Source organism: Platichthys flesus, chromosome 9 (assembly GCF_949316205.1).
Source record: "Platichthys flesus chromosome 9, fPlaFle2.1, whole genome shotgun sequence".
Taxonomy (NCBI): Eukaryota; Metazoa; Chordata; class Actinopteri; order Pleuronectiformes; family Pleuronectidae; genus Platichthys; species Platichthys flesus.
Window position 1 is genome coordinate 24041277 of NC_084953.1, and position 24899 is coordinate 24066175.

General features: G+C 39.8%; 1 protein-coding gene across 1 annotated transcript in view; it reads right to left on the reverse strand.

Moving 5' to 3' along the window:
- LOC133961268 (inactive N-acetylated-alpha-linked acidic dipeptidase-like protein 2) overlaps nt 1–24899 on the reverse strand; it is a 376914-nt gene that overhangs the window by 11572 nt on the left and 340443 nt on the right. Inside the window, exons 14-15 of the mRNA XM_062396349.1 lie at nt 21151–21244; nt 5258–5456 (exon numbers count right to left, since the gene is read on the reverse strand). Coding sequence (XP_062252333.1) covers nt 5258–5456; nt 21151–21244 — 293 coding nt within the window. The remainder of the gene's footprint in view (nt 1–5257; nt 5457–21150; nt 21245–24899) is intronic.

Consider the following 24899-nt stretch of genomic DNA (forward strand, 5'->3'; position numbering starts at 1 on the left):
TCTTAACATTTTCTTGTTTTATCTCGTCTTATCTTATTGTTAGCATGTACTAATTCTCATGTCATTTCAGAATTCAGCCACTCCTCCCTGCTCTGCATCACCTTGTCCCACGGATCCCATTAGATCGTCTAGTGGGTTTGTTCCTAGCTTTCCAGCGTTATCCCTTGATTCATTGTTCTGGCTGATCCCCGCTCTGAACTGCCTTCTGGACCCTGGATTCCCTTTTGCCTGCTCCCTATTGGATTTGTTTACTACCTGACTGTCTGCCTGGCTTTTGACCCCCGGATCGTTCCAATTAACCAGAACTCTTGTTATTCCCTAAACCTGCTCAAGTGTCGTGCTTTTAGGTTCACGTCTGACATTTTGCCCGTCCTGACAAATGCACACAGTCGTATATTGCGTTTGGAATTCCATATATTGGGTTTTCAATCCAAATGTGCACACACACACCTGTTACAGTCTGTAACCCCTGAGAGGAAGTATACATGTTCGTTATTGGATTCGGAAAATGGTTATTGGAACCAGCACACTGAAGCAATCAATCAAATTATATTCATACAACTCATATTCACAAATCGCAATTTACCTCTAATGGCTAAAGAAGGTGTGAAATCCTCTGTCCCATCATCTTACATCTCAAAAAGAGTGAGGAAAGAGAACCCAAAAAACAATTTTAATTTATATTTTGACTATTAATTCAAAAGAACATCTCTGACAGTGATGAAGGGAGCAGTAATGGTAATTGAAATGATCGCTGCATTGCCATTAAAAGTAGTATAAGACAATATAGGCATATTTTATATCTAAGCAATCAAGTTGTATCATGACCACTGATTAACTACCACCACAATTCTTGATCCACAATCCACAATCAAACTTTTCCAGAACTTGCACTGTTCAAATTCAGTGTGGTGACTTCAAAAAAGGAATACATTAATTAATTTTCAATTTAAAAAATAAAAGCTTTTGCTAATTATGTTGGTCAAAGTAATGACTTTTTATTGTTATTACTTTTCAGTGAAAAAAAACCCAACATCATTGATGAAACATTTTTCCTGATTGACTGTAATGGATTGTAGAAACCATCTTAGATTGCTACTAATAAAGTCTATGGCAGAAAGGTTGTCTAATGTTGCTTTTGTTAATTTTATTTTTACCTTTAAATGTGCTAAGCATATTGCAGCAGTGGTTTTGAAGGAGCTACATAAATTTGCATACTAAACCTACTAACTCTCAGATATACTGTAAGCCCTGCATGTTTGCACAAGGGACAGAATAGAAACATAATTCCTTCTGCAGCATCTAAGATCTGAATGATTCATATAATCCAGTACCACAGTTCATAACTTGAGCCTCTTCAGTGTCCAAAACATATTAAATTAGACCAATGGAAGTAAACATTGAAGATCAATCAGTTCCAATTCCATCTAGGATTGATGCAGTCAAATAAACAGCCAACCGGTGGGGTTTAATGCATGTATTGCCCTTGATTAATTCTACTGGATACACCTGGGATATAAATGTAACATGCAAATAAAAAGGGCAAACCAGGCTGGACTTGATACATGTATTACCAGAGCCATCGCTGATGCAGTTGGAAGAAGTTGGTCAAGTTGCCATGCAGGTTCAGGTTCTTCCAAAGAAATCTTTTAGGTAAATGGGCGCTACTGGTGAACCGGTGTGTATTTGGTTTGTCGGGCTTCAGTGATATTTGTGTAACAAGTGTGACTGAAAGTTAACTTTGCTGGAGGCCTCTTTCACCAGTCTCAGTCAGAGCATTCGATTAACATGCAACTCTTTGTTTATCTCTTTCTGGTAGAATCAGTGTTGCTCCTCTTTTCACAGTGGCAGAGACATCGCACACGAGGACATTATAGTAAAAACACGAAAGCAAAAGTCACAACATGGAAGCAAAACTGACAAGACAACTACAAAAGCCACAACCTAACTGCAAATGCCACAACATGAATGCAAAAAGCCACACAACAGAAACACATCGCAGGTACAATAGCGGCACACTTGAACGCAGAAGGTGACTGTTCTCATTGCACGTTCCACATTCTAGACTCACCTGTGCTGTGTCAGTTGTATGGCTTTTGCATTCGAGTTGTGGTTTTTGCAGTTGTGTTGTGCATTTTACATTTGTGTTTTACGTTAATGTGCTTGCGAGGTGACTTTCTCTCACACTACTAATGTTTATATTACTCATACTCTGTGTTTCTGTTACATTTCCCCCCCTTGGCATTGTATACCTGTCAGTCGCCCTGGTACCTGGTCCTTACTTGACCTGGCTGGGATGTGACGGATTTCGGTGTGCTGTATGTAAGATAGCTTAACAACACACACACACACACACACACACACTTTTTGAGGTTCAAATCAATCTCAGCCCAGTCTTGGTTATTGTTGTAATACAGTCTTTTGTTTTTATTGTTGCTTGCATATTGAAACTGCCAACATAAGTTATAGTTCTTTGTTTATATTAATAGTTTTGTTTTTACTGCAATATTACACAGAGCCGCAAGTGTGTAAGTGTGTACCTTTTATTAGTTTCTGTGTATTTACTCTAGTGAAAGTCATACAAGCCTTAATGTCATTCCAGTGACATGATGTGTGAATGGACCGACAATCACATCCATTCTGTCTCTGGGCTGTACTACAGCTTGGGTCAGAGCCTTCATCTGGCAGTCTTACTTTTTCTGCCCAGCCTGGTTAAAGAAAGTTTTGGTACATCCAGACATCAGAGGTTATTGTGTATATGTGTGTCAGCCACTTAACAGTGATTTATCTTGCGTATTTACTCCATAAATAACTGGGTATGTATTTTAGTTAATCTCAGGTAGTCGTTACATTTGAAAGGATACATGGTTTAAAAAAATAATGTTGTATGATCATGATATGGTTGCTCAAATCTAATGACAAGAGTCTATCACACGTCATAACTTCTCAAGTCTGTCTGTATCTTTCTGTCTGTCTCTCTCTGCGCCTGTCTATATAAGTCCACCTGTATAAAAGCTTAGTAAATCGATTTTTTTAATATTAGATTTCAGTATGCAATAAGAAGAAATGCACCATTAAATGTTAAGTTTGTATTCTGCAAATGCATACATTGTAACATTCATTTTGTAATGTTAAATTAAATCCCAAAGGTGTTTTTACTAAGGTGCTGCTAATCATCAAGGTTCATTCCTTTTTCTATTCTTTTCGGCAGGGGTATCCTGTTTCACCCTATCCAACCATACAACTGATGGACAATGACGGAAGATGGCGTTTACTGAAAGAAGGTAAAGTGTGCCAGTGCACAGGCCTTGATGAAGCCTTAATAACAGTCTTTAGTATTGTTTGTATTTTTCTTTAAACATTGCATCCCCACCACACCAGAAAAACTTAATGACCTTCATTCAGAGGCACATTGGCAGTGTTGTGGAAGAGGGAGACAAGCGTGATGAACCATTCGTGCCTGATCCTCATGCCACAATTGTTTTAAGGTTCTGTACTTAATAATAAGATTGTAAAAAATGTTTATAAAATTAGGGGAATACATGTTAATGTGCTGTAAAGGGCCATTAGTTGGGGCGACAAAGCCTTTGTACACTTTAAGGTCCATTCCTGTTCCTTTATTTCTTAGTGTGTAGCTGGTTTATTCGTCAAAATACATGTTTTTTTTTTTAGCAGGTAATAATAGTTTTACAATTTAATACAAGGTTTGTAACATGTGAGATAATTTCAAAAAGTTTTAATCTATCGTTTTAAATACATGGATTTTTACTTTCATTGATAGTGGACTCAATGCCAGTGCTTTAAATTAGCAAAAAAGCAGTAGTTCAAAATGACTGTTTATACAACTACAGACATTTAAAGTTGAGTCAGAGTTTAAATCCCCCAGGACACACAGCAGGTCCACCCACTGACCTTCTTAGTGACAAAGACTACTACTTATCTCAAATCTCCTTTCAGTGGCATTGGCTACTGCACCCCTGATTCAGAGTATTTACAGCTAAACCACAAACTGAAAAAGGTCTGGCCTGACTTGGCCAATACAGATGGACGAGATTCCCTGAAGAGGCATTTAAAGTCTTAGTATACAATTTCATGAAGTAATGGTTGCTAAGGGACAAAGGAAGCATGCACACAACCATAAGTATACCAATAACAGGCATCTGCACTGCTATGCCACATGAATGTCACAACAATGTTTTTATGTTGCTTACAATGTACTTTAAATTTTGTCGGGTAGAAACAATAGCAACAGTTAAAGCTAGACATTTTCTAAAGGCTTCTTAGTGCTCTAAGTCTAATTGTCTCAGTCTTGTGAGGGAATGGTAACTTCCTTTACAAATGAGTACTATTAAGTCTTAATGCTCTCCATGCATGAAAGAGCAGCTAATTTTAGTTTGGATGCTAATGGAAGTCTAGGACAATTAACATGTCAATTACTGCCATAAACTGTGAATAACACTGAACAGCGGAGGCCATTTATTCTGTTCAAATCTAGTGGGAAAGTATATGGCTAAGAGCTTTGTGTGTGTGTGTGTGTGTGTGTGAGTGTAAATGTATACCTGACAGTGTGGACGCTAAAATCAGACAGAACAGGGGTGTTACTGTTATGAGTCCCCACCATCAGTCAAGCTCATGTGAATTGAAATGATTAATAGTTGTTGTTCAATCTTTAGCTGGAGTGATTGATTAAGATATCTCCATCAACTTATCCGCAGCTCTCTCTTTCTTGTGCAGCGCAGTGACTGTGAACAGCTATGAATTACTGCTGCTCTGCCCTGAAAAGCTGCTGCTTAAAAAAACCCAGTGGCGTGTTATTTATTTACATGTTACATTTTTCTTTGTGAGCAGGAATAAATATGTGTTCAGTGTAAAGCCCAAGTTTTATGTCACAGTGTTGCTGTTCTGCTCCGTATGTAGATCAAGTTGAAAAAGATGTGGATCCGCCCGATGAAAGATAGATGGAGTTTGGGGATTTTTAATAATGGCTGACACAGCATGAGACTATGTCTGATTTAGGCACTTGTGAAAAACATCAGGAGAATGGGAGGAGGTCAGAAAGGGGGGAAGTTTATGTATTTTTTTCTTTTTGCTGAAGAAGGAGTATAGAAAATTTGTACATTTCTAAAATGATAATAAATGTCATGGCCACACATCATTAATACTGAGTGTTTGAATGGGAGTAGGCTGACATTAAACCTGTGACATGCAACACCACTGTACCACTGTTACACCTCTGAGAGTGCATCTTTCCCCCTACCTGTAAACTCCAGGCGGCGTCTGTGGGATGATGAAGCTCTTCTCCAGGTCACGTAGCACATCATTCAGCATTCGCACGTGGGAGGGGTCGCGCTCTTTGGGGTCATTGGCTGGCCGCATCGTTTCTGACTGGAAGAAAGCTGCGTGGTCTCTCAAGGAGGCGGCTGAGGACAGCATGGACGGAGATACCACGCTTTTGTCTTTAGCACATATATGGGGGGAGATAAAGTAACAGAAACAACACGTGAAAAACACTCTCCTTTAAAGGGTATGTCAATTTTAGTTTCTGTCGAAGCTGACTTACATGTAAAAGCATTGGGTAAAAGAACTAGATGTGGAAAATACACTTAAATTGAAAGGCAGATGTTGTGGTTTTGTTAACATTGTGGTCTTAAAACAAAAAATCGTTCAGCAAAACCTCTGCAATTCTGCAAAATTTTGAGAAATTCCCTCAAGGTAGACCTGTGATATCACATTCACTAGGCCAAAAATGTGTATTGTTAGTTCACAGTGATTTTTGGCTATATTCTAATCAAGTCAACTAAAATCATAATGAATGTTTGTGCCTGATGCAAGAAAATTACCTTTGGGCATTTCCGATACAACATTCACACAGCAGCACTGACCTTTGACCAATAATTCTGACCAGGTCATACTTCCAGGGATTCCTTTAAGGCAGTTCTGAATTACTAAGTTCACCAGGATAAAATGTGCTTCGTGATATTCACAATGACCTTTGACCTTTGACCCGAGAGTATATAGCGCTTTTCTAGTCTTGATGACCACTCAAAGCGCTTTACAGTACATTTTTTACATTCACCCATTCATACAGTGCATCTTATCACAGCATTTGTTATTCTATGAGGGGCCATTCAGGGTTCAGCATCTTGCCCAAGGACATTTCGGCATGGAGATAGGTCAGACTGGGGATCGAACCGCTGTCCATCAGGTTGGAGGACGACCACTCTACCCCTCAGCCACAGCCGCCCTATGGGGGGTTATATTGAGAGCACAGCTTATCGATCTTCTACTGCTTCTATGACAGTTCCAGCAATGCAAATATATTACAGTGTATATAAATGTGGCCATAGCCTATAATTATCCAGCCAATGACAGCTCCTTTACTGTTGTGGTGTTGTCACGTGTTACACTGGACTGTTGGAGCTAATAATGGATCAAATTGTACTAATCAATAGGCGTGTCCTATAATGCTACCATACAATGAGCAGCTGTACAAAGGAAGAGGTTAAATAAAGTCAGAGCTCAACGAGCCAGCACTGTGTGTCCATCTTGTTGAAACACTGATATTAAACCCAAGACATTCTTAAACAAGTGGAATACTTCAGCAAAAATGTCTCTTTAATAATCAACTGCTTCACTGAATGGGAACTTTTCAACCTGCTCATTGTTACCAAGTTACTCGGACCAAGAACTCAATCTTTTGTTTGCAAAAGCCCCATTTTTACATCACTAGCAAACATGCACTCCTGGATTCTCTTGTGCAGTCTGGTCGAGAAAGGTGCGGCAGCAGAATCAAACATCCTAGTCAAAATCAACCATTGAGGACAACTAAAAGACAATTATCTGAGAGATATTTAAAAAAACTAGATTGAATGTGTGTTAAATGAGCTTCAATACTCTATGGTGCATGGAGGAGGAAAATGTAGCCACTGCCCAAAGTGAGGGGGCACCAGACTGGGATAATGGAGGTGCCTCTTGTGAAACTCCCTGTGTAAAACATTTTTCAAAGTCCAAAATTAATTTAGTTATCTCACATATTCAGTGATTTGAATATGCTGCTGACTCAAAGTTAAGCTTGGTGCATCCTCTATTAACTGGCACCCACTGGACCTGATCTCAGTGTGTAACAATATACAGACATTTTGTCATGCAGTAGTACAAGCATGCTTTAAACCAGAGGGGATAAGAGGATAAGCAGCTGTTAACAACTAGGTTACCTCTCCCCCAACATTCTCTCCGGCTGCAGTTCTGTTTAACCTTGTTTACTTTTGCAGTGACATAGATGAACACAACTTTAGTCACTGATCAGCATGCCTGTTGTAAGCTGGCATCGGTTTCCTGTGATCCTGCCAGGACAAGCTGGTACATATAATAAATAGACATGTGGTGTATCATCTAATTCGTCAGGACATCGTTAAATGTGACAGGCTCCACTGCTGGAAAGTTTAATTAGCCTCAACAAGTCCCAACCACCTGCTGAGATGACAGGCATGAGGCATGCTGACATGCTGCTGGTCGTGTGTTTGGCATCATGGTATCAGCTAAATTAGGAATCACATGCAGCGCTGACACTGTGCTCTACATATCCTGAGTTGCACCCTCAAAGTTCATTGCAGGGAATCCTTTTAAACTTTCTTCTTATGCTTCTAAATCCTCATACAAGCCTACACTCATTATAATAAATCAGATAGATGACTTCCTTTCTCACGTGTAGCAACCAATCAATTTCCTCCACTGGATTCAACCATAGACTGTATGGTCTCAAGACCCAGACACATACAAATGCACACACACACACACACACACACAGATTACTGCATGGACTCTGCAATGTACATTCTATATAAAGATGTGTCTCCACTTTCTCCCACTATCCACAAATGAAGTTAATTTGTCACAAATGTATTTTGGAGCCTACACAGTAGCGATAGGGGGATGGAGACACTGTAGCAAAGTCCAGTTTATCAGTTTATGCACTCAATCAATCAGCTATCAATCATACCGTTGCTCCCCATTCATATAATCTCAAATAAGTAATTAAACCAAATGTACCAGAAAGCTAATCACGTGGACAATCATCCGTGTGATAATAACTAATCGACATAAATGATCTTTGAAAAAAAGACAAAAGAAAGAATCCATATTTTGTCAGTCGTTTGTTTCATGTTCCATCCACTATCACGGAGGAGGCAGCCTATACTGCTATAGTTTCACTTTAGAGGAGAAGTCAAGATGTCCATCTTTGGTCTTGAATTACTGAAAGAATAGCATCCGTCTGTAAATCTGAGTGACCATTGGAAAGACTAAATCAACATATATTTCCATATGTGGTGCAGTGATGTGTCTCAAACAGACATGAGGATGTACAGTATCAGTGCAGAGGTGTCGGTGAAGCACATTTGCACTGCAGTGGTTTGGACGCTTACATATACAGTAGCTTGTGCTATCAAGATGGAGATATGGGCTCATCGTGCTGCACTGTTGAACCTCTACAGCTACTGATACCGATGGAAAAATGGTATCATGAACTTAGATTAATTGGCTTCTGATCTGGTGAATCATCAGTCCATCATTTTGAAAAGTTCACATGTTGTTTTCTTAGTGGCTTATTTAACTGATTCAGTTACTCTATGCAAAGTAACACTTAGCCTGAAAGTAAACCCTTGGTTCAACTGTAGTGAATGTGACTTGCATATTTCACCCTTGTTCTTAGTATAGTTCTATACACTGTTTCATATCGTTATTTAAGTAATGTGTAAAGTATGACTGTGCCGGGACCGTGTCCCTTTAAATATATATGTGCGTGATGGCGTCGAGCCCAGTGCCTGCTGGGTAACGTGATGACGTTAAGCCCAAGGCTTGCTGGGTATTGGAGCGCCATTTTGTTTGTTGTTGCGCAGCTACAAAAATAAACGGGGCACAGACTTGTGTTCCCAACTTCAAGAATTGTTTTCTGCGTTTGAATGCAATTCTCACAAAACTCCATTTTGTCATTCTCATCGACTGAGCTGCAACCTGGTTCCAGGTAGTAGTAAGAATTCGCCATGATCAACCTACTTATTCTACAAAAAGAGCTGTATGTGGATCACATTTTTTGTGCATTTTCCGTAAAGCGCAGTGTTGAATTCCATTTGGACACATGATAAGTTTGATTTAAGTAAAATGAAAATAAATATGCAATAGTGTATTGGAGAACAGTTTGAGGAGGACACACTAATTCTGAAGTAGCTCTGGAGCATTAACACAGGCCAAGATAACAGCCCATTCCAAACAGGCAAGTTTAGAACAACCACTATACTAGTAAGTAACGGGAGGTTAGATCATTTATTGCAGTTTTTTTTATTTGATGTAACCTTGATAAGTCCTTATCCATAACCATATATATACCATAACTGCCATGCATGGACAGATATTAACAGTTTAAACAGTTTGAACACATCATAGAGTCTATGTATAGCCTTTGTGTGCATTGCATAAGGCCTTATAACAAAATGCTTACTTCTTCTTTTCGACATCGAAAGCAGAGATTGAAAAATGATTGGTTATTCTAAATCAGTTATAGATCACGTCAAGCCTCATCAGCTGCAAAAGTAAATGAATTACTACAGTAAATGATTTTATATTCTGGTTTATGATAGTAAATTATTATAGTGGGCTATTATTAATTCCAGCCACGATGACATCATTCATGTTCATAAATCTGTATTATGAACCTATAGGGAGCAGAGTTACCTTGACTAATGTGTTTTTTTAAACTTTGCATGATGTAATTTTCTGCCATCAATGTGACTTCTTCGTGATTTCACTTATCATGTAACATGACATCATGATCGTTTTCTTGCTTTTAATTGCCTTTAACTGATTTATAGAAGAAAAAAAAAATCTGCTACTATGTTTTACACACACACACACACATACACACACAAGAAAAATACTGTTTCAGTGTAGACTTTACACTGAAGCAGTCGTTCATGCCCGACACAGACTAGATTTCTCTCACTGAACTAGAAAAAAAAATAAGAAAACCAGCAAATGGGGTGATAAGACTATTTGCTAATAGTAATAGCACTTTGTATAAAGGTAATTTAAAGCTGATCTTTGAAATACTGTTCTTGTAAATGTTGATTAAAGTGTGATATAATGATGGCGTTATTACTTTGCCTAACTCACTTTTTCATTGCCTAATCATAACATTTACTCTTACCAGTAGAAGCTTATCAAATTAATATGAGTAGAATTACATTCAGCCTATTGGTCAGGCCCCTCCACAACTGCCCATGTTTCTCATGTGGCCCCTTGGGATAAATTAATTGCCCTCCCCTGGTGTAGAAGCTGAATTGGAGGAAATTATGAAAAAGTATCCAACATTTATATTCTACTTTTAAGTGACTACTTAGTCTTAAAAAGGTCCATTCAGCAGATAGAAAAAAATGGTCTGTTCCTGACCATGTAAGACATAATACGAGACAAGAAGTACAGTACATGCAAGGTTTCTGAAAAGAAAAATAATGATAGCACCATTTAGACAAATTTGTACCAGACTTCCTGTGAAAGGTTAATTGTCACTAAGATTTCAGCCGTGACATTGGACTTTGAGTCATGTCAAAAGTTGAGATTCGTAGCAGAATTATCAAGTAAAAATGCTCCAAAAGTTGATAAATCAACATCTTTCAAAATCCTTATCTTAATGGACAAACCTTGAAATGTTTTTGTGTGTGTCTTTTGGATCTGAGTGCATCACATTATGCTGGGAGCAGAGCGTGACTCATCGGAGGCAGGGGGAAGACAGTTGGGACAAAAATAGACAAAGAGAAATGCTCTCTCCTACAAATTTAAATGGCTCCAGCTCCTTGCAGCCAGCTGGGACTCATGAAATATTGTTTGATTGTTGTAATCCATCACATCCGTTGACACTCTGGGACCTGTGCGAGTGTGTTTGCATTTGGCTGTTCAGTTGGGACTTGGCCTCCTGTGATAACAGCGGCAGAGAAGAGAGAGAAAAAACAACAAACCTGTACAGAGATACTTTGATTTGATAAAATATCATCAGTATTTTGTAGAATCACAGATGTTAATAGACTTTGGGGTTGGGCACTGTGTTTGTTTAATGGACCCTCACTCTTAATTCATGTAAAGTTTTTAAATCTTGGCTCAAATAAAGGCAATTTCTAGAAATCTCCAGTCATCGTATATTAACGAACTCAATCAACAGTCATAATCAGGCCCACTGGCAAATTGGTGCACACAATCTAGAGACCTAAGTGATGAAAAGTTATTAAAAGACTGCATTTGATTGATGGTAGGTCTGTAGTGTTGATGTAATGTATTTTGAGCTTGGTCAGATCTGCCTCAAAGTTAATGATCAACTGGAGTCCTGTCCCAGAGACAACACTCACTGACATGATAATATTCAGGCATAGCACCACCTATTGGACCCAGGAAACCAAATGTTTATACTCTTGTGTGCTCATCTCATCAGCGGTTTCAACCCGATGTGCGTGGGGGTTCAATATTTTTGTTGTTTGTTATTTTTTGGACCTGTGCAAATGAGGAGAATGTGAGGATGAGTAAGCCATACAGAGCGATCAGATCTCATTCAGACTTCAATGTGTGGACACTAGTCCAGGTGTAAATCGAATCAGGTTAAAATCATACAATCTGAAACAGCTTAACTAGCCGTGCTCGGGCGTGGATCACAAGCGAAAGTTAGGTAATTTCAATGTCCGGGCTTAAAGACATTTGGATGACATGTTTCTTTATGTTGTTTTATTACATTTGAAGAAGCTACTTGAATTGTATTGGAATTTGATGCATAGCTGAAACTCCAAAAGGTTTTTGTGGACTCAAACACTTCACCCACCCCTCCATCGGCATAGTGGTGAGTAGATAATGAGTGGATTTTTATTTTTCGGTGAACTATCCCTTTATTGTCAGGTGTCAATGAACTCAGAGATGAGTCTGTGTTTTGGTCAAAGTTCAAGCAGTTGGTGCTTTGGTCTGTTCACACCAACCTAAAGCTGAACATTCTAACATAGGTTCACAGTTAGGGATGTTCAACTTAGCTCAGGCCTGCTGGTACACACTGCAGTCATCCACTCTCTTCCCTGTAACTTCTCCCCTTTGGATGGTGCAACAGAACACACAGGCTAAAGAAGCATTAACTTTGCATACTAGTTTATATTCTGTATATTAACCACATTTTTATATGCAAATAGATTTATTTACAATAGTGGTGTAATAATTTAAAGAATTCATTAGTGAAAATCTTGATTTGAATAAAGAACTCTCCAGGGAGGGGCGCAACGTCACAGACAAAAAAAAGAAGAGAAAAAGACAGATGACCTGTCACTGGTTAGTGAATTTTCCTCAGTGGCGAAATGCTAGGTGCTGGACTGACACAAACAAATCAAATACCATTTCGTTCCTGATCCACCAATCAAAAGAGGAGTGTTATCATTTGTACGCGAGTTGCACGTACGCTTCCCAGTATAAAAGTAACTGCAGGCATGGTCAGCGCTCATCCTCAGAGTTTGTGCGATTGCTCTTGTTTCTTCTATAATTCAGATATTCATTGCTTAATAAACAGTCTTTTTAAAGACTCACTCCTTCCTAAGTAATACCTTCGGGCACTTGCAGCAGGCCTTTTCGTAGCCTAATCTAAGGAGTAAATTGCTCCACAGTCTTTTTTAGAAAGCTCATAGACCCAAAAGCTACCCTTATAGCTAGCTAACATCTTCCAACTGCAGCTAGCTATTTCTCCCTTAACACCTACCTTTACATCTTCAATCATCCACCATGTTGCAACAAATAAAACACCAGCACTTGAATATTATTCTGTGCTGTCCCTGTCTACATTGTGTACTGTTCGTTTTGTTAGGAGCCATTGCCTAGCACAGCCTTATTCATTATTCGTGTGCAAGTCGCTCACAGCCACACATACAAACCCACCACGACGTTGCAATTAGAACTTGATTAACATCACACACACTGTATCAGCAAACTAACACAACCATGGACAAGTTTCTGATTCGTAAAAGTCAGGCAACCGATGCGCCAGTTGCGAAGAAGCCAAAGCTTCGCAAATATGACAAGAGCTATTTGCAGTTTGGTTTCACCGTCACAGGCACAACTGAGCAATGTCCTCAGTGAGTTTTTTGTGTCGAGGTGCTGGCAAATGACAGCATGAAGCCATGCAAATTAAAAAGGCACCTCAACAACAAACACCCCGACTTGAAAGAGAAGCATGTGGACTTCTTTAAAAGGTAAACGTGATGGCCTCCAGCAACAACAATCCACCATCTCCAAGCATAGCACTGTCTCCAAGCAATCTATCTATCTATATATTGTGGTGTGGTTAAGGGTTGTGGTGGCGGGCGGCATGGAGGGGGGGCCCAACTACCCCTAACCAGCTTTGGGGGGGCCCAGCTTGCAAAAGTTTGAGAACCCCTGCATTAGGGCAAGCAATTCATGCTTGCTTGCCCCTAGACCGATGAAGCTAAATGGGTTTGACCTGTTCAAGCTAAATCATAAATTAGATTATAAGACATACTTCAGTGCCACGCATATCTCTACTTACATCTGATCTCAGAACAGTACTCTGCTACCTAAGTGATCTGATGTTACCTGTTTGCATTATTCGCATCATTAACTGCCCTCTTGTCAATGGATTTAACCTGGGATATTTGACGGGGACTGACTCTAGCTAACCTTTAATAAAGATAACATAAAGGCATTATTTTCATGACAATGGAGCCAACAATAAAGTCAAGGTTCTTGGTAAATCAACACAACTTGACCTACTCAGACTCACACCATTCACCCAAAGTAATAAAACTAAGTATTCCTACATTAACTATCTGATTACTGTTTAAATATATAGTTGTATAAAAATATGAATCCCTGAGTTAATTGATTAAGTTGTGGGAAAAGTGGCAGATATATACCTGTATACCAGTTATTATATCCATGCTTTAACTTTTACTTTGAATGTGAGTGATCTCTGTTCCTGACGCTCAATTTCCTCGTTCAATGTAAATTGCTCAAAGTGGATAATGGAACAAGCATTGATGATGTGTTGTGTGGAATTGCACTGTATATATTCATTCAACGTTACAACAACAGAGGCAAATGATAACAGGGTTTTGATTAATTGCCCATTGAAGAATAAGCTCTAACACAAATCAACACACATTTGCATTACCACAGGTAGGACAGACAAATTTGACAATACCCTATAAAGTTGCATTTTTCAAAATACAACGTGAACAACTGCAGATGAATTGTACTTCATGCATGTCGGCAATTCACTATTCTACCTTTCTATGTTAGTGCTGTTGAGGACAAAAGGAAGCTCTGCTACTGAGCACTATCACTTCAGCAAATTCATGGAGATTTATGTCCGATCAGACCAGACCAAAGGCAGCTTTATATGAAAAAGAGAAAAGAAAGGATAATTGCGATAAGGGAAGTTGAACAAAAGATTTTTTGGGTTTCAATTAGCACTGGTTGTTTGATCTGAGTCCCCTCTATGACTGCCACTCATGAATACTGCAGTACTTCATGCTGGCTGAGAATAATCCATTAAATATCACTGGGCCTCTGCCACAGGGGGCTTCTAAAACACCCATGGGATCAGAAACACACATTTACAAAAACACACACTCACACACAGACACAACCATTTTACTCACACACCCAAACAGCCATTTCATATTCCCCAAAATATAATGTTTAGATAGACCACAAAAGTGCATGTGTCACCAGCCACTTGTGTAGATGCTGCACATAAACACACATGTGCACAACCTGTGCCTTCACTTATTTATTCACAATCACAATCTGTGTGCTGGCAAACTCTCGATCACATTCAGTGACATTTTACTCCCACAGAGAGGCACTTTCAGCAGCTGTACTCTATTTTCACCTCACCATGTGTCCTGAACATTTAAAATTATATCTCAGCGATAAAACGCAGTTATATGTAAATCAAGGTTGAATTTTGATGGAGCTCGAATGGCCAGGATTAAAAATGCTGCTTTCTCCTACCCAGCTTCTGTTTTAGCATAAGCATTATGACATAAAAGGTCTTCTCACAATGGGTTATTGAATCAGACTTTTTTTTTAAAAACTGTTTTTCTCTCAATTTACAAAACAAAAGGTAAAACTTTTTAAAGTAGAATATAAGCAGCTTCTCATTTTCAACTGAGAAAAAATAAAGCTACTATTCAAAAATTTGCAAACCATTGCAAAATGCCTCCTCTGAACAGCATTTGGACAACCATGGCTTAGCAACTGTAACTAAGCAGGGTAGACCTGTCAGAGCTTTGGATTTCTCCAAAAGTCAGAGTGGTGCATGTGGTGTTCAATTCCATGTTCACTTCAGGTCTTTCACACTGCAGATATGAGTAGCTAAGTGGGAAACGATATTTTCATCATCCTCGGATTTTTTAAATAAGTAACAGATATCAGGAAATTATGACAGGAACATTATCTCTCAAAAATCACTTTGTAAAAATGTGTTCAAAGTCGCCTTTGCTGACAGCTACATGTAAATCTAGTTACAAATTCTTCTTTCCATAGAGCAAATGTGTGAATGCACAATACTCTGAGATACATCTCCAGAGTTTGGTAGTCGTGTTATTATTCAAACCCCAAAACACAGAGCAAAAGTGAGAATATATTCTGCTCCATAGACTGTTCATAGAGACAGCTCCCAAAAGTGAAGCCAAATCACGTTGATCGCCCCCTGTTGGCTGGTTTCATAACTGATTTTAAAAAAAACTCCACCTCCTGCATGTTCGTGGATGGAACATGGGCCAAACTTAGTACATACCAAGTAAATGTTTTGTCAAAGATGGTTTCTGTCATGTAAGGTAGTCCTTATCACACTGATGTATGTTCTAACTGCTAAATTTGGCTTGATCACCTCTGACAAGGAGGTGGTGTTTTCACTCCTGTCTGTTTGTATGTTGGTTGGTTTTTAAACAAGATATAACACAAACAACCAAACAGATTTCGAAGGAACTTAGTTAAAGGGTTCACTATGGGTCAGAGGAGAATGGAAATCTGGTGATCCACATCAGGGGGTGGATCCAGAATTCTACCATATTTTTCAAAAAATGTCATAGTTTTTTTATAATTCAGTCTGTCTCAGAATATATTTTATATAGAGGGTTTGTGAAAATCAAAGTGAACTACCACATGAGTTTCTGAATGGACAAAACAACAACAAATATCACATTGAAAAAAATGGGTAAATGGCTTCACAGGAAAGTTCCAGCTCAAGCCTTGGGCCACCAGGAGGTGTCTCATGGTGGGTCACCTGACAAACCTGATTATTCTGACGGGTAGTGACTCCAAAAGGGTTGCAAACCACTCAACGAAACAATACACGCATTATTTATACCACTATGTGTTATCACACACACATCAAAAAGTATTTATTTCACTGTCCTTTTCCTCCTCCTCTTCTCTCTCCTCCATCTGGTGCCTCTCTGTATTTTTAACCAGCAGAGATAAAAGCTCTCTCCCACCTGTTTTCTGGTTGAACAGAAGCTGCTCAACATAAATCACTGGGAGTATCTGCATGTTTCACACAGTCAAATTTATAACTTAAAGACATTTATAATGCTACCTGGAATTAAATTTAATACAAATTTAATAACCACAATAAAGACCCCCAAATCTGTCACAAGCAGCCTCATCCTGATTACACACAGCTGATGAAATAGCAGAACTAAATTCAAGCATAAGGAAAATTACACTAGGGGATGAAGTGTAGATACATGATGTCCAAATGTGTACAGAATACACAATCATTTTAAAGCCAGTTCCCTATATTCATGATTCTGGGGATTGATTTTTATCTTGTTTTGCCTATTTTTTATAACTTTTTAACAAACTTTTTTTTTATTGTGGGCCTTTTAAACAATCTAGCATAGTATTACTAAAAGGTTGAAACTTTTGCCGGAATGAGGGACACCTTTTAAATTCACTCATCATCTATTCAACCCTATGCCAATTGAGGGTTGGGTGAAGTGTTTGACACTATAAAAACACTTTTTGAGTTTCAGGGGTAAACAGTGTTGCAGCCAAATCCAATACAATTGAAGTAAATGGTGACCGATTCCTCAAATGTAAAAAAAAAAAACCTGAAAAAAAAAGAAAAAAAGCCTCAATACTGCTCCTGTGGTGTCAGTCAGCCCTGACATTCAAATTCAACTTGAAACTGTGACAGTATTTGTATGCAGTGGGATAGTGCTTCCCTGATCAATCAAACCATTTCCAGAGGTCATGGACTCATTGTGATCACATTAAAAGCAACTGTGAATGCAACTGCATTGTCAAGCTATTTCAAATTACTGTGGAAGTGCATTTTAATTGCACCCAAGGTTGCAGCACCTGGGCAGCTAGCTGCCATTAGCCGGTAAACACAAGAAGCAGTCCTCTCCTCAGTCCTTCACTAGGGACACCATACAAGACACTCATGGATGGAGTGAAGACGAGACCGGTTGTCAAAGAAAGCTTTTTCTCGACAAAGTAAACACAATGATTCAGCTTCATGGGCTGTGTCCATCTTTTTTGTTCTTCCTCTTCTATTTTTTTTTTTGTTGTGTGTTATTTTTTGGGACGAATGAGAGGAGGAAGTGACACGTGCTGGACGAAGTGATCAGATCTCAGTCAGCTCTCATGGCCACATTATATCCTATATTATACCTTTTTAATGCCAGGTTTAAATTGAGTCAGTAGTTCAAATAAATTTAGGGTGTATAAGGACAATAAAATACTCAGATCCCAATAAAAAAGACCAGATAAGGAGTGCATATATCTAACACGATTATAGACTAAAAGCTGTATTATATCATTTTGCTAATTGATGGTGTAATTCTTTAATTTGTAGCTTGGCTGGATGAGGAAGCCGTTTAGCCTTGATGAAATGACACACTGCTGTGGCACAGCTCTTCAACTCAGCATGAAAATGCAAAGATGCCAAGAAGGTGAAGCTTCATGCCAATACAGTGCATTATGAACTGAGCTGATAGAGGAGAAAAACCTGGAGCACACAATGAGGTACAAAGTGATGAAGAAACAGACAGAGGCTACAGGCAGGTATAATAATCAGTCATCTCGCTCGCTCTCCTTCTCAGGTCATAATCTGTCCATTACTCTCAGACAGGGAAGCATAACCACTCAATCTAGGCCTTAATAGGACAGCGCCTACAGCCAGTGAACCTGAGCCTCTGAGCGAGTGCCTTAATAGTAGAATGCATGAAACTGAAGTTGGAGCTATAGCACATGTGGTGGAGAGCTTTTCTCCAGCTCCTTCCCTATCAATCTCTGATCTCAGCGTGATGACAAACGTTGGTATTGACTTATACTATCATCGCATGAAGAAGAAATCTGTATAGTCTGAATATTCTTATTGTAAATCCACAGCTAATCCGGAACGGAGCAACTTGAACACTGAACTGTTTAGGCATTCATGAATCTTGCTCTGGAGGTTTTTCTTGGTGCATAACAAAGCAACATTGGATTTAGTATATTCTGAGTTTTTTTGCAAGGGAAGCAGGCATGCCAGCTAAATGTATACCAAAGCCTTTCTTGTGCATCGTCTTTCAAAGGTCATCTTAATATTCAAGGACAGAGTCCTTGCACGCTCTGAGGCTGTGACTTGATGAGCTGAATTCGTCTCTGAAGGCCTCAGGGGTTTTACAGCATGTTAACTTCTGAATATTTGGCAATGTAAATTTTCACAGGGATCAGTTCAGACCTTGACTAAAAGGCTCCATTCTTCTTACTATGCAAGTTGCACACTTTGGGTGATGCATATGTAAATCACTTGACTTAACTTGCATAATGAAGACCACTCTTCTAAATTTAATATGTAACTGTATTGACAATAGTTACATTTTAGTTTAAACAATATTTCATGTTATTATAGTAAATAATAATTCATTAAGCCCCTAAAGACACCCAAATCCCTCAAATGTCCCTGTTGGCATACAGCTGAAATATTTACACAGCATATTATAATTCCCCCAAATATGCTTTCACATGCAAAGAGTATTCATTATATTTTAGATTACATTTAAATCTGACATTTTAATTATAGTTGTCTGTTGACTACATAGATTACTCTCTTAACTTTTATATTATGATTTTTTATTTGATATACTATCTATATTATATTTCCGTCAGACAGTTTATTGCAGTAGTAGCATATAGGTAGTGCTTGGCATCGATAAGCTTAGACTTCACCCCATATATGAATACATCAATATAATGGGGAGTGATGGGCAAACATCATAACCCCCCTGTCAGAGCCTTCTATACCTTGGATACAGTCTCATGCTTTATACCCATGACATGATGAGCACTGAGTGGACCCCATACAGTACAATTTGACTTGTATGTATCATAACAAGCGGAAACAAACAGAAGTTAAGAGACAAAGCTGCAAACAGAGAATAAAGAAATGTGCAAGATGCATAAGGTCAATAGAGCATAGTTTATTCTTGTTAGATCCCAGACATGAGTCCGCATCTTTAAATGATTCATGAAATACCCAACTGTGTGATGCCCTGTGTCCTGTGATATTGCAGATAACCCCAGCAAAAAAGATCTACTGTGTTTAACAGTTGGTCTGTGCAGGCTTTAAGAGAAAATATACCAATGACAAGTGGCCTCTCTGCCTGTGCATACTGAATGTATCACTGTGTTTATGATTCCACTTTAAATCATTGTATTTGTATCTGAGCCAAGGGCACTGCAGCAAGAAAAAGAAAGAAATAGAGGGAACATAATGAGAGAAAATTGCAGACAGTAGAAATAAAGAGACTTAACAAAAAGAGAGAGATGAAGAATAACTTTCAGAGAGAGCTGTGAAAGTCCAAGGTTGAAGCAGAGAGAAGAAAGATGTCGAGCACTTGAATTTTACAAATGCAGGAATCAAGGTTGTTTTGCTGTAGAATCATGAGAAGAGGAATCGATAAGTTCAGCTCAACAGATGAACCAACACTAAATCATTATAATAGACGAGAAAGAGGCTGTGTGTGTGTACACATAAAAAACTTTCCAATGAAGTATTTTTTTTGCAAGTACGGTACAGAGTTTTGGGTTCTGTGTGTGTTTGTGTCTGTGTTTTCTGTTTATTCATGTCTGTTGGAGAGTGTAGGGATTGATGCAGAAGTTGGCGCACCGGACTTTGAGGACGAGTTATAGCTCTGCACAACAGTCCAAGACAGCAGTCACTGAGCGCACGCACGCACACACACACACACACACAATTCTGTGCATACTGCTGTGTTCCATCTAGAATAACACTCTTTTTGTGTGCTCCCTGTCATTTACTTGACTATGTATGTATAGATGTGGAACTGTCGGTCTACAACAACATAACAACATATGAACCCAGAAACTCAGGTACATGGAGAGGAAAGGGGAAACATCGTCCATCTACAGGAGCAGCATGGCTCACACCCATGAGATTTGCCTGAGACGTGCAGTTCACAAAGGGAGTGTGTCAGCTATAACCTGAAATGGGCCCCCAAATGAAAAGGAACGTGTTCAGTGATGCACATGCACCACTCACACATCAGGATGGGGCAGGCATCATAGGGTCAGAATCACAGAAATTGATTTTATACTATTAATGTTAAAGAGTCTTATGTACTTTAATACGGGCTCAATATTAATACCTTTAATCCCCACAAATTATTTGAAGGTTAGCAGACATTGTGCAGAGTGGTTAAACTTCTACCTTCCACCTCTGAGACCATGGTTTAATTCCTTACTGAAGAACATAAGTAGCAAAGAGTCTGTCTGAGCTATTTCCCTTATTTAGGTGTTCTAACTAAATTGCATTGCACAGAGGCAGCTAGAAGTCCACCTGTGTACCAATGTTAATGTTTGAGTTTTCATGTCATGACAACTTCAAGAGGTATATAAAAAAAGAGTGCACACACTTATATGATGGACCACTGTTTTCTGTCTGCTGATGAAATGGGTGCAACCTGGACGAGAGAAACTGAAACTAGAATAGTTCTTCATGACACTAGAATCCGTCGTCAAATATCAAACATAATTTTGATATTTTGGGATAGATCGCCCACCGCTCCAATTGACCTCTTCCCCGACTGTTTTCAGTAGTGTTACCTTTGAGTTTGTTCTGTACATCCAGGGCAATGTCCAGAGGGTAGAACGGCAGCACAGGGTCATTGACCAGACGAAGAATGGCTTCTGCCGTCATCTGTGAAAACAGACAAAAATACATTTAAATGAAGGTAGGTAGTTATGTTATTCCAGCATAAGAAAGGGAAGTTTGATTAGTTGTGAGTTTCTTAATGTCTTTGATAGTTTGCTAGCCTCTGCATGTAAGTTTTGATGTTTAAAGGGGACATATTATGAAAATTCCACTTTTGTAGTGCTTCTACACATTAGTTTGGGTATCTGGCATGTCTACCGTCCCAAAAACTCTTGAAAAAAATCACTCCCGCGATTTGTTGTGGTGCCTCTATTTCAGAAACTATGTGCTAAAGTGCGTCCAATGGAATTTCCCCCGAAATAGACGTCATAGTCGAAAAATGCCCATTTAGTACATTCCCCCATAGCTCTATGCAATCCCCCACTACCACTCGACCTACCCCTAGATGGACCCTCCCACTTTATAGTCCGCCATTTCATTCTTGCAAGCCTTGGCCTTGGAACACTTGGATAAGCTAACAGAAGCATGAATCAATTTCGACAACCGAGATGCTCAGTGGTCGGCTGCACAAATCAGCACAAATGTCTTCATGTGACTCCAGCTTCAGAAGACACAAGATTGAGATGGATTGAGTTCATATATGATGGCAACGTTCCTGCCACCAATTTGAATCGAACTGTTTTATCAACCTGGGCCAATATAACGCTGGATTCTCTAAAAGGTTGTTATTGAAAGAGGGGTCGGTGCCATCTTTCCATCGCAATACTGAAGACGAGGGAAATGTAAGTATTTTTTTTAAATAATTCTGGTATTTGCTTCTTTTAGACATTTTGTGTGGAGGCTAGTGCCGTTAGCATGTTGTGCCGTGTGTGAGGGGGTGGGGGGCTAGTATGTAGTGGTGGGGGATAGGGAGAGACTTTACAGGAGTTTTCATGTTCGACTGTTAATAACGTTATTGAACAATTAATCGAGGACGGCTGGCAAGTCTTAGCGAGAAGACGACGTCGGAGTCCACGGTGAATGGTGTTCGCACGGCAGGTTCATGAGTGTTGTGCTCTCCACGCGCTTTCCCCCCCTCCGCTGGTGTGTGCCTAGTAGCTGCTGTAGCTGGAAGTTAGCTATGGCAGCCGGCCGTAAGCAGCTGCTACGGGGCGCCGGCCGTCCGTAGCTGCGCCGGCCGTCAGTAGCTGCGCCGGCCGTCAGTAGCTGCTACGGTTGCCGGCCGTCCGTAACTGCCACGGCCGCCGGCCGCCAGTAGCTGCGCCGGCTGTAGCTGCCGCGGCATCCGGCCGCCAATAGCTGCTGCGGCCGCCAGCCGTCAGTAGCTGCGCAGGCCGTCAGTAGCTGCTAAGGTTGCTACTGTCGCTGTAGCTAACTTCCAGCCCAGTGCTGCCGTGGGAAAAAATCGGCGGCACAGTACACCAGGGAGAACACGCGAGCGGACGGAGGGAAAGAGCGTGGAGAGCACAACACTCAGGAACCTAAATTCCAGCTACAGCTGCTGCTACGGCCGCTCGTTCAAGATACCGGAGTATGTTGTTGTCATAATGTGCGGGACTAGAACGATTATTCATTACCAGCCCTAGTTGGGGAAATGTGCCCTTGTATCCTTGTATGCATGACAGTAGTACAAACATGAATAACATTGCTGCTTTTGGTGTTCAGGCAAGCACATCTGTTCACGGTGCTAGGCTACATCACGTAGCATGCCAGGCGGACCCACCACATATGCGCACACATGGAACGCAGCTTTCTATGAAAACACTGCAACCTCACTACAAAAGTACAGGTTGGTTTACCCTCAGTTACTTCTTCATGTCATTGATTGTGTCTCTGTGTTAAAGTTGTAACAGCATCTCATTTGTTGTGACTCCATGGATACTGTGTCTGTTTTATCATAGGCACACAGAAAACTGTGCTGCAATGATGTTGGTGTTGGGACCTCAGCTGTAAGAGACCTCGCTTGGAGGAGGGAGAGGACAACCCAAGTTGTTCAAGAATGGACTTCGGAGAGCCACAGGATGCTACCTATGATCCTGATGACTCAATCACAGTCTTGACTGAGTCAGCAGATGTGACGTGAGTGACTCAATATTTAATCTAAACATTTCAATAATCAGATGGATTACCATCCTACACTTTTTTAGCTGTTGCAGCCTTTTGGTGAAATCTTTGTCGTTCTAATAGAATGGAATCTTCCAACCCTGTTCATAAGACACCCACATATATTGTCTATGAAAACTGCCTCCTGGACCTGTTTGAGGTTTGTCCTGTGTGTCGGCGGGGGACAGATGTAATATATAAGAAGGGCGAGTGTACAGCAAAGCCGGTGAAAGCAGATGCAACCTCTATTTAAAAGCCAAACAATGTACAAACAGTATGTGAAACATAAATAACGTATCGATTAACTGCGGTCTTTAAATGGTCTTCACCATTTATTTATCGTCTTCACGATAAATAGAATAAAATAATTATAAAAAGAAAATGATAAATACAAAAAGTGTAAAATGTCCAACTTTTCCCCTCAATTTGTATTACAGATTACGTGGATAACCTGTTGGACCTCATCTTTCACGAGGTTTTTCAGGACCCGGCCCCATATGTGAATGAGGTGCTGAAGATCTCAAAACCTGAGAACCTCTCTGCTAAGTATGAGAAACCTGACAAGCAGGAAGTTAAAGCCAGCTATGTGTCGAGTTTCAATCAAGGGCAGGTCTGAACCCTGTATAACTTCCCTGAGCATCAGGGAACACTCTGCGTATCTGGAGCACCGAGCAGGAGGGCAGGACCACCCTGATTCTCCGGCCCAGATGGCCTCAACACCAGCTCACAAAGCTTCTGTACGCCAAATCCCTGTAACAGCTGAGCAAAGTTTACATTGTATTTAGAGAATAAAGGTGACACACAAATATAAAGTGTTCCTTTGTTTACAGTATGGCTACTGATGGCACAAATTGTATTTTTTGAATCAATGTTTTCATTATACTTGGTATTTTTTGTATTTATTACCTCTGTCCCAGCCAGTACATTTAATAACTATTTTTAAAAAGCTCTGTGGCATTCTTTCTAGCAATCTTTCTGACAATAAAAGTTTATAGAAACAGTTGTGTGCCATTCCTCTTGGACATAAAGGCCCATAATCTGCCCTTTAGATGTTGAATGCATTCTGTAGTGAGAACACATTCAAACACACAGGCTAATTAATGGAGGTAAAAACGTTATGTCCTACACCTCCATGAGAGGGGGGAGGGATGAGGAGGGGGAGAGATGATAGGGGTGAAAGGGGGTGGGGTAAGATGGGGGCGGGCTGAGAGGGGGGCGGGGCCCTCAAAACAGGTCGATCTGAGGAGGTCTGTTTTAGACAGTAAAAAGGTGCTGTTTTAAATGATCCTTGTGGTATTTTTACCAAAAATTGTTACAGACATTTAATTAAGACCCCAAGGAACCATATCAAATGGGGTGAAATGGGCATAATATGTCCCCTTTAAGACAAAATAAACTGCATACCCATATAAAATCTGGACTTTGTATAGAGATGCTCAAAAGATGCTGTAGAAGAAGGATTGAAATACTATCTACGGCTGTGGCCAAAAGTTTTGAGAAAGACAAAAGTATTGGTTTTCACGAAGTGTGGTCAGATGTTACTATGGTATACTGAAGTATAATTACAAGCATTTTATCAGTGTCAAAATATTTTTTT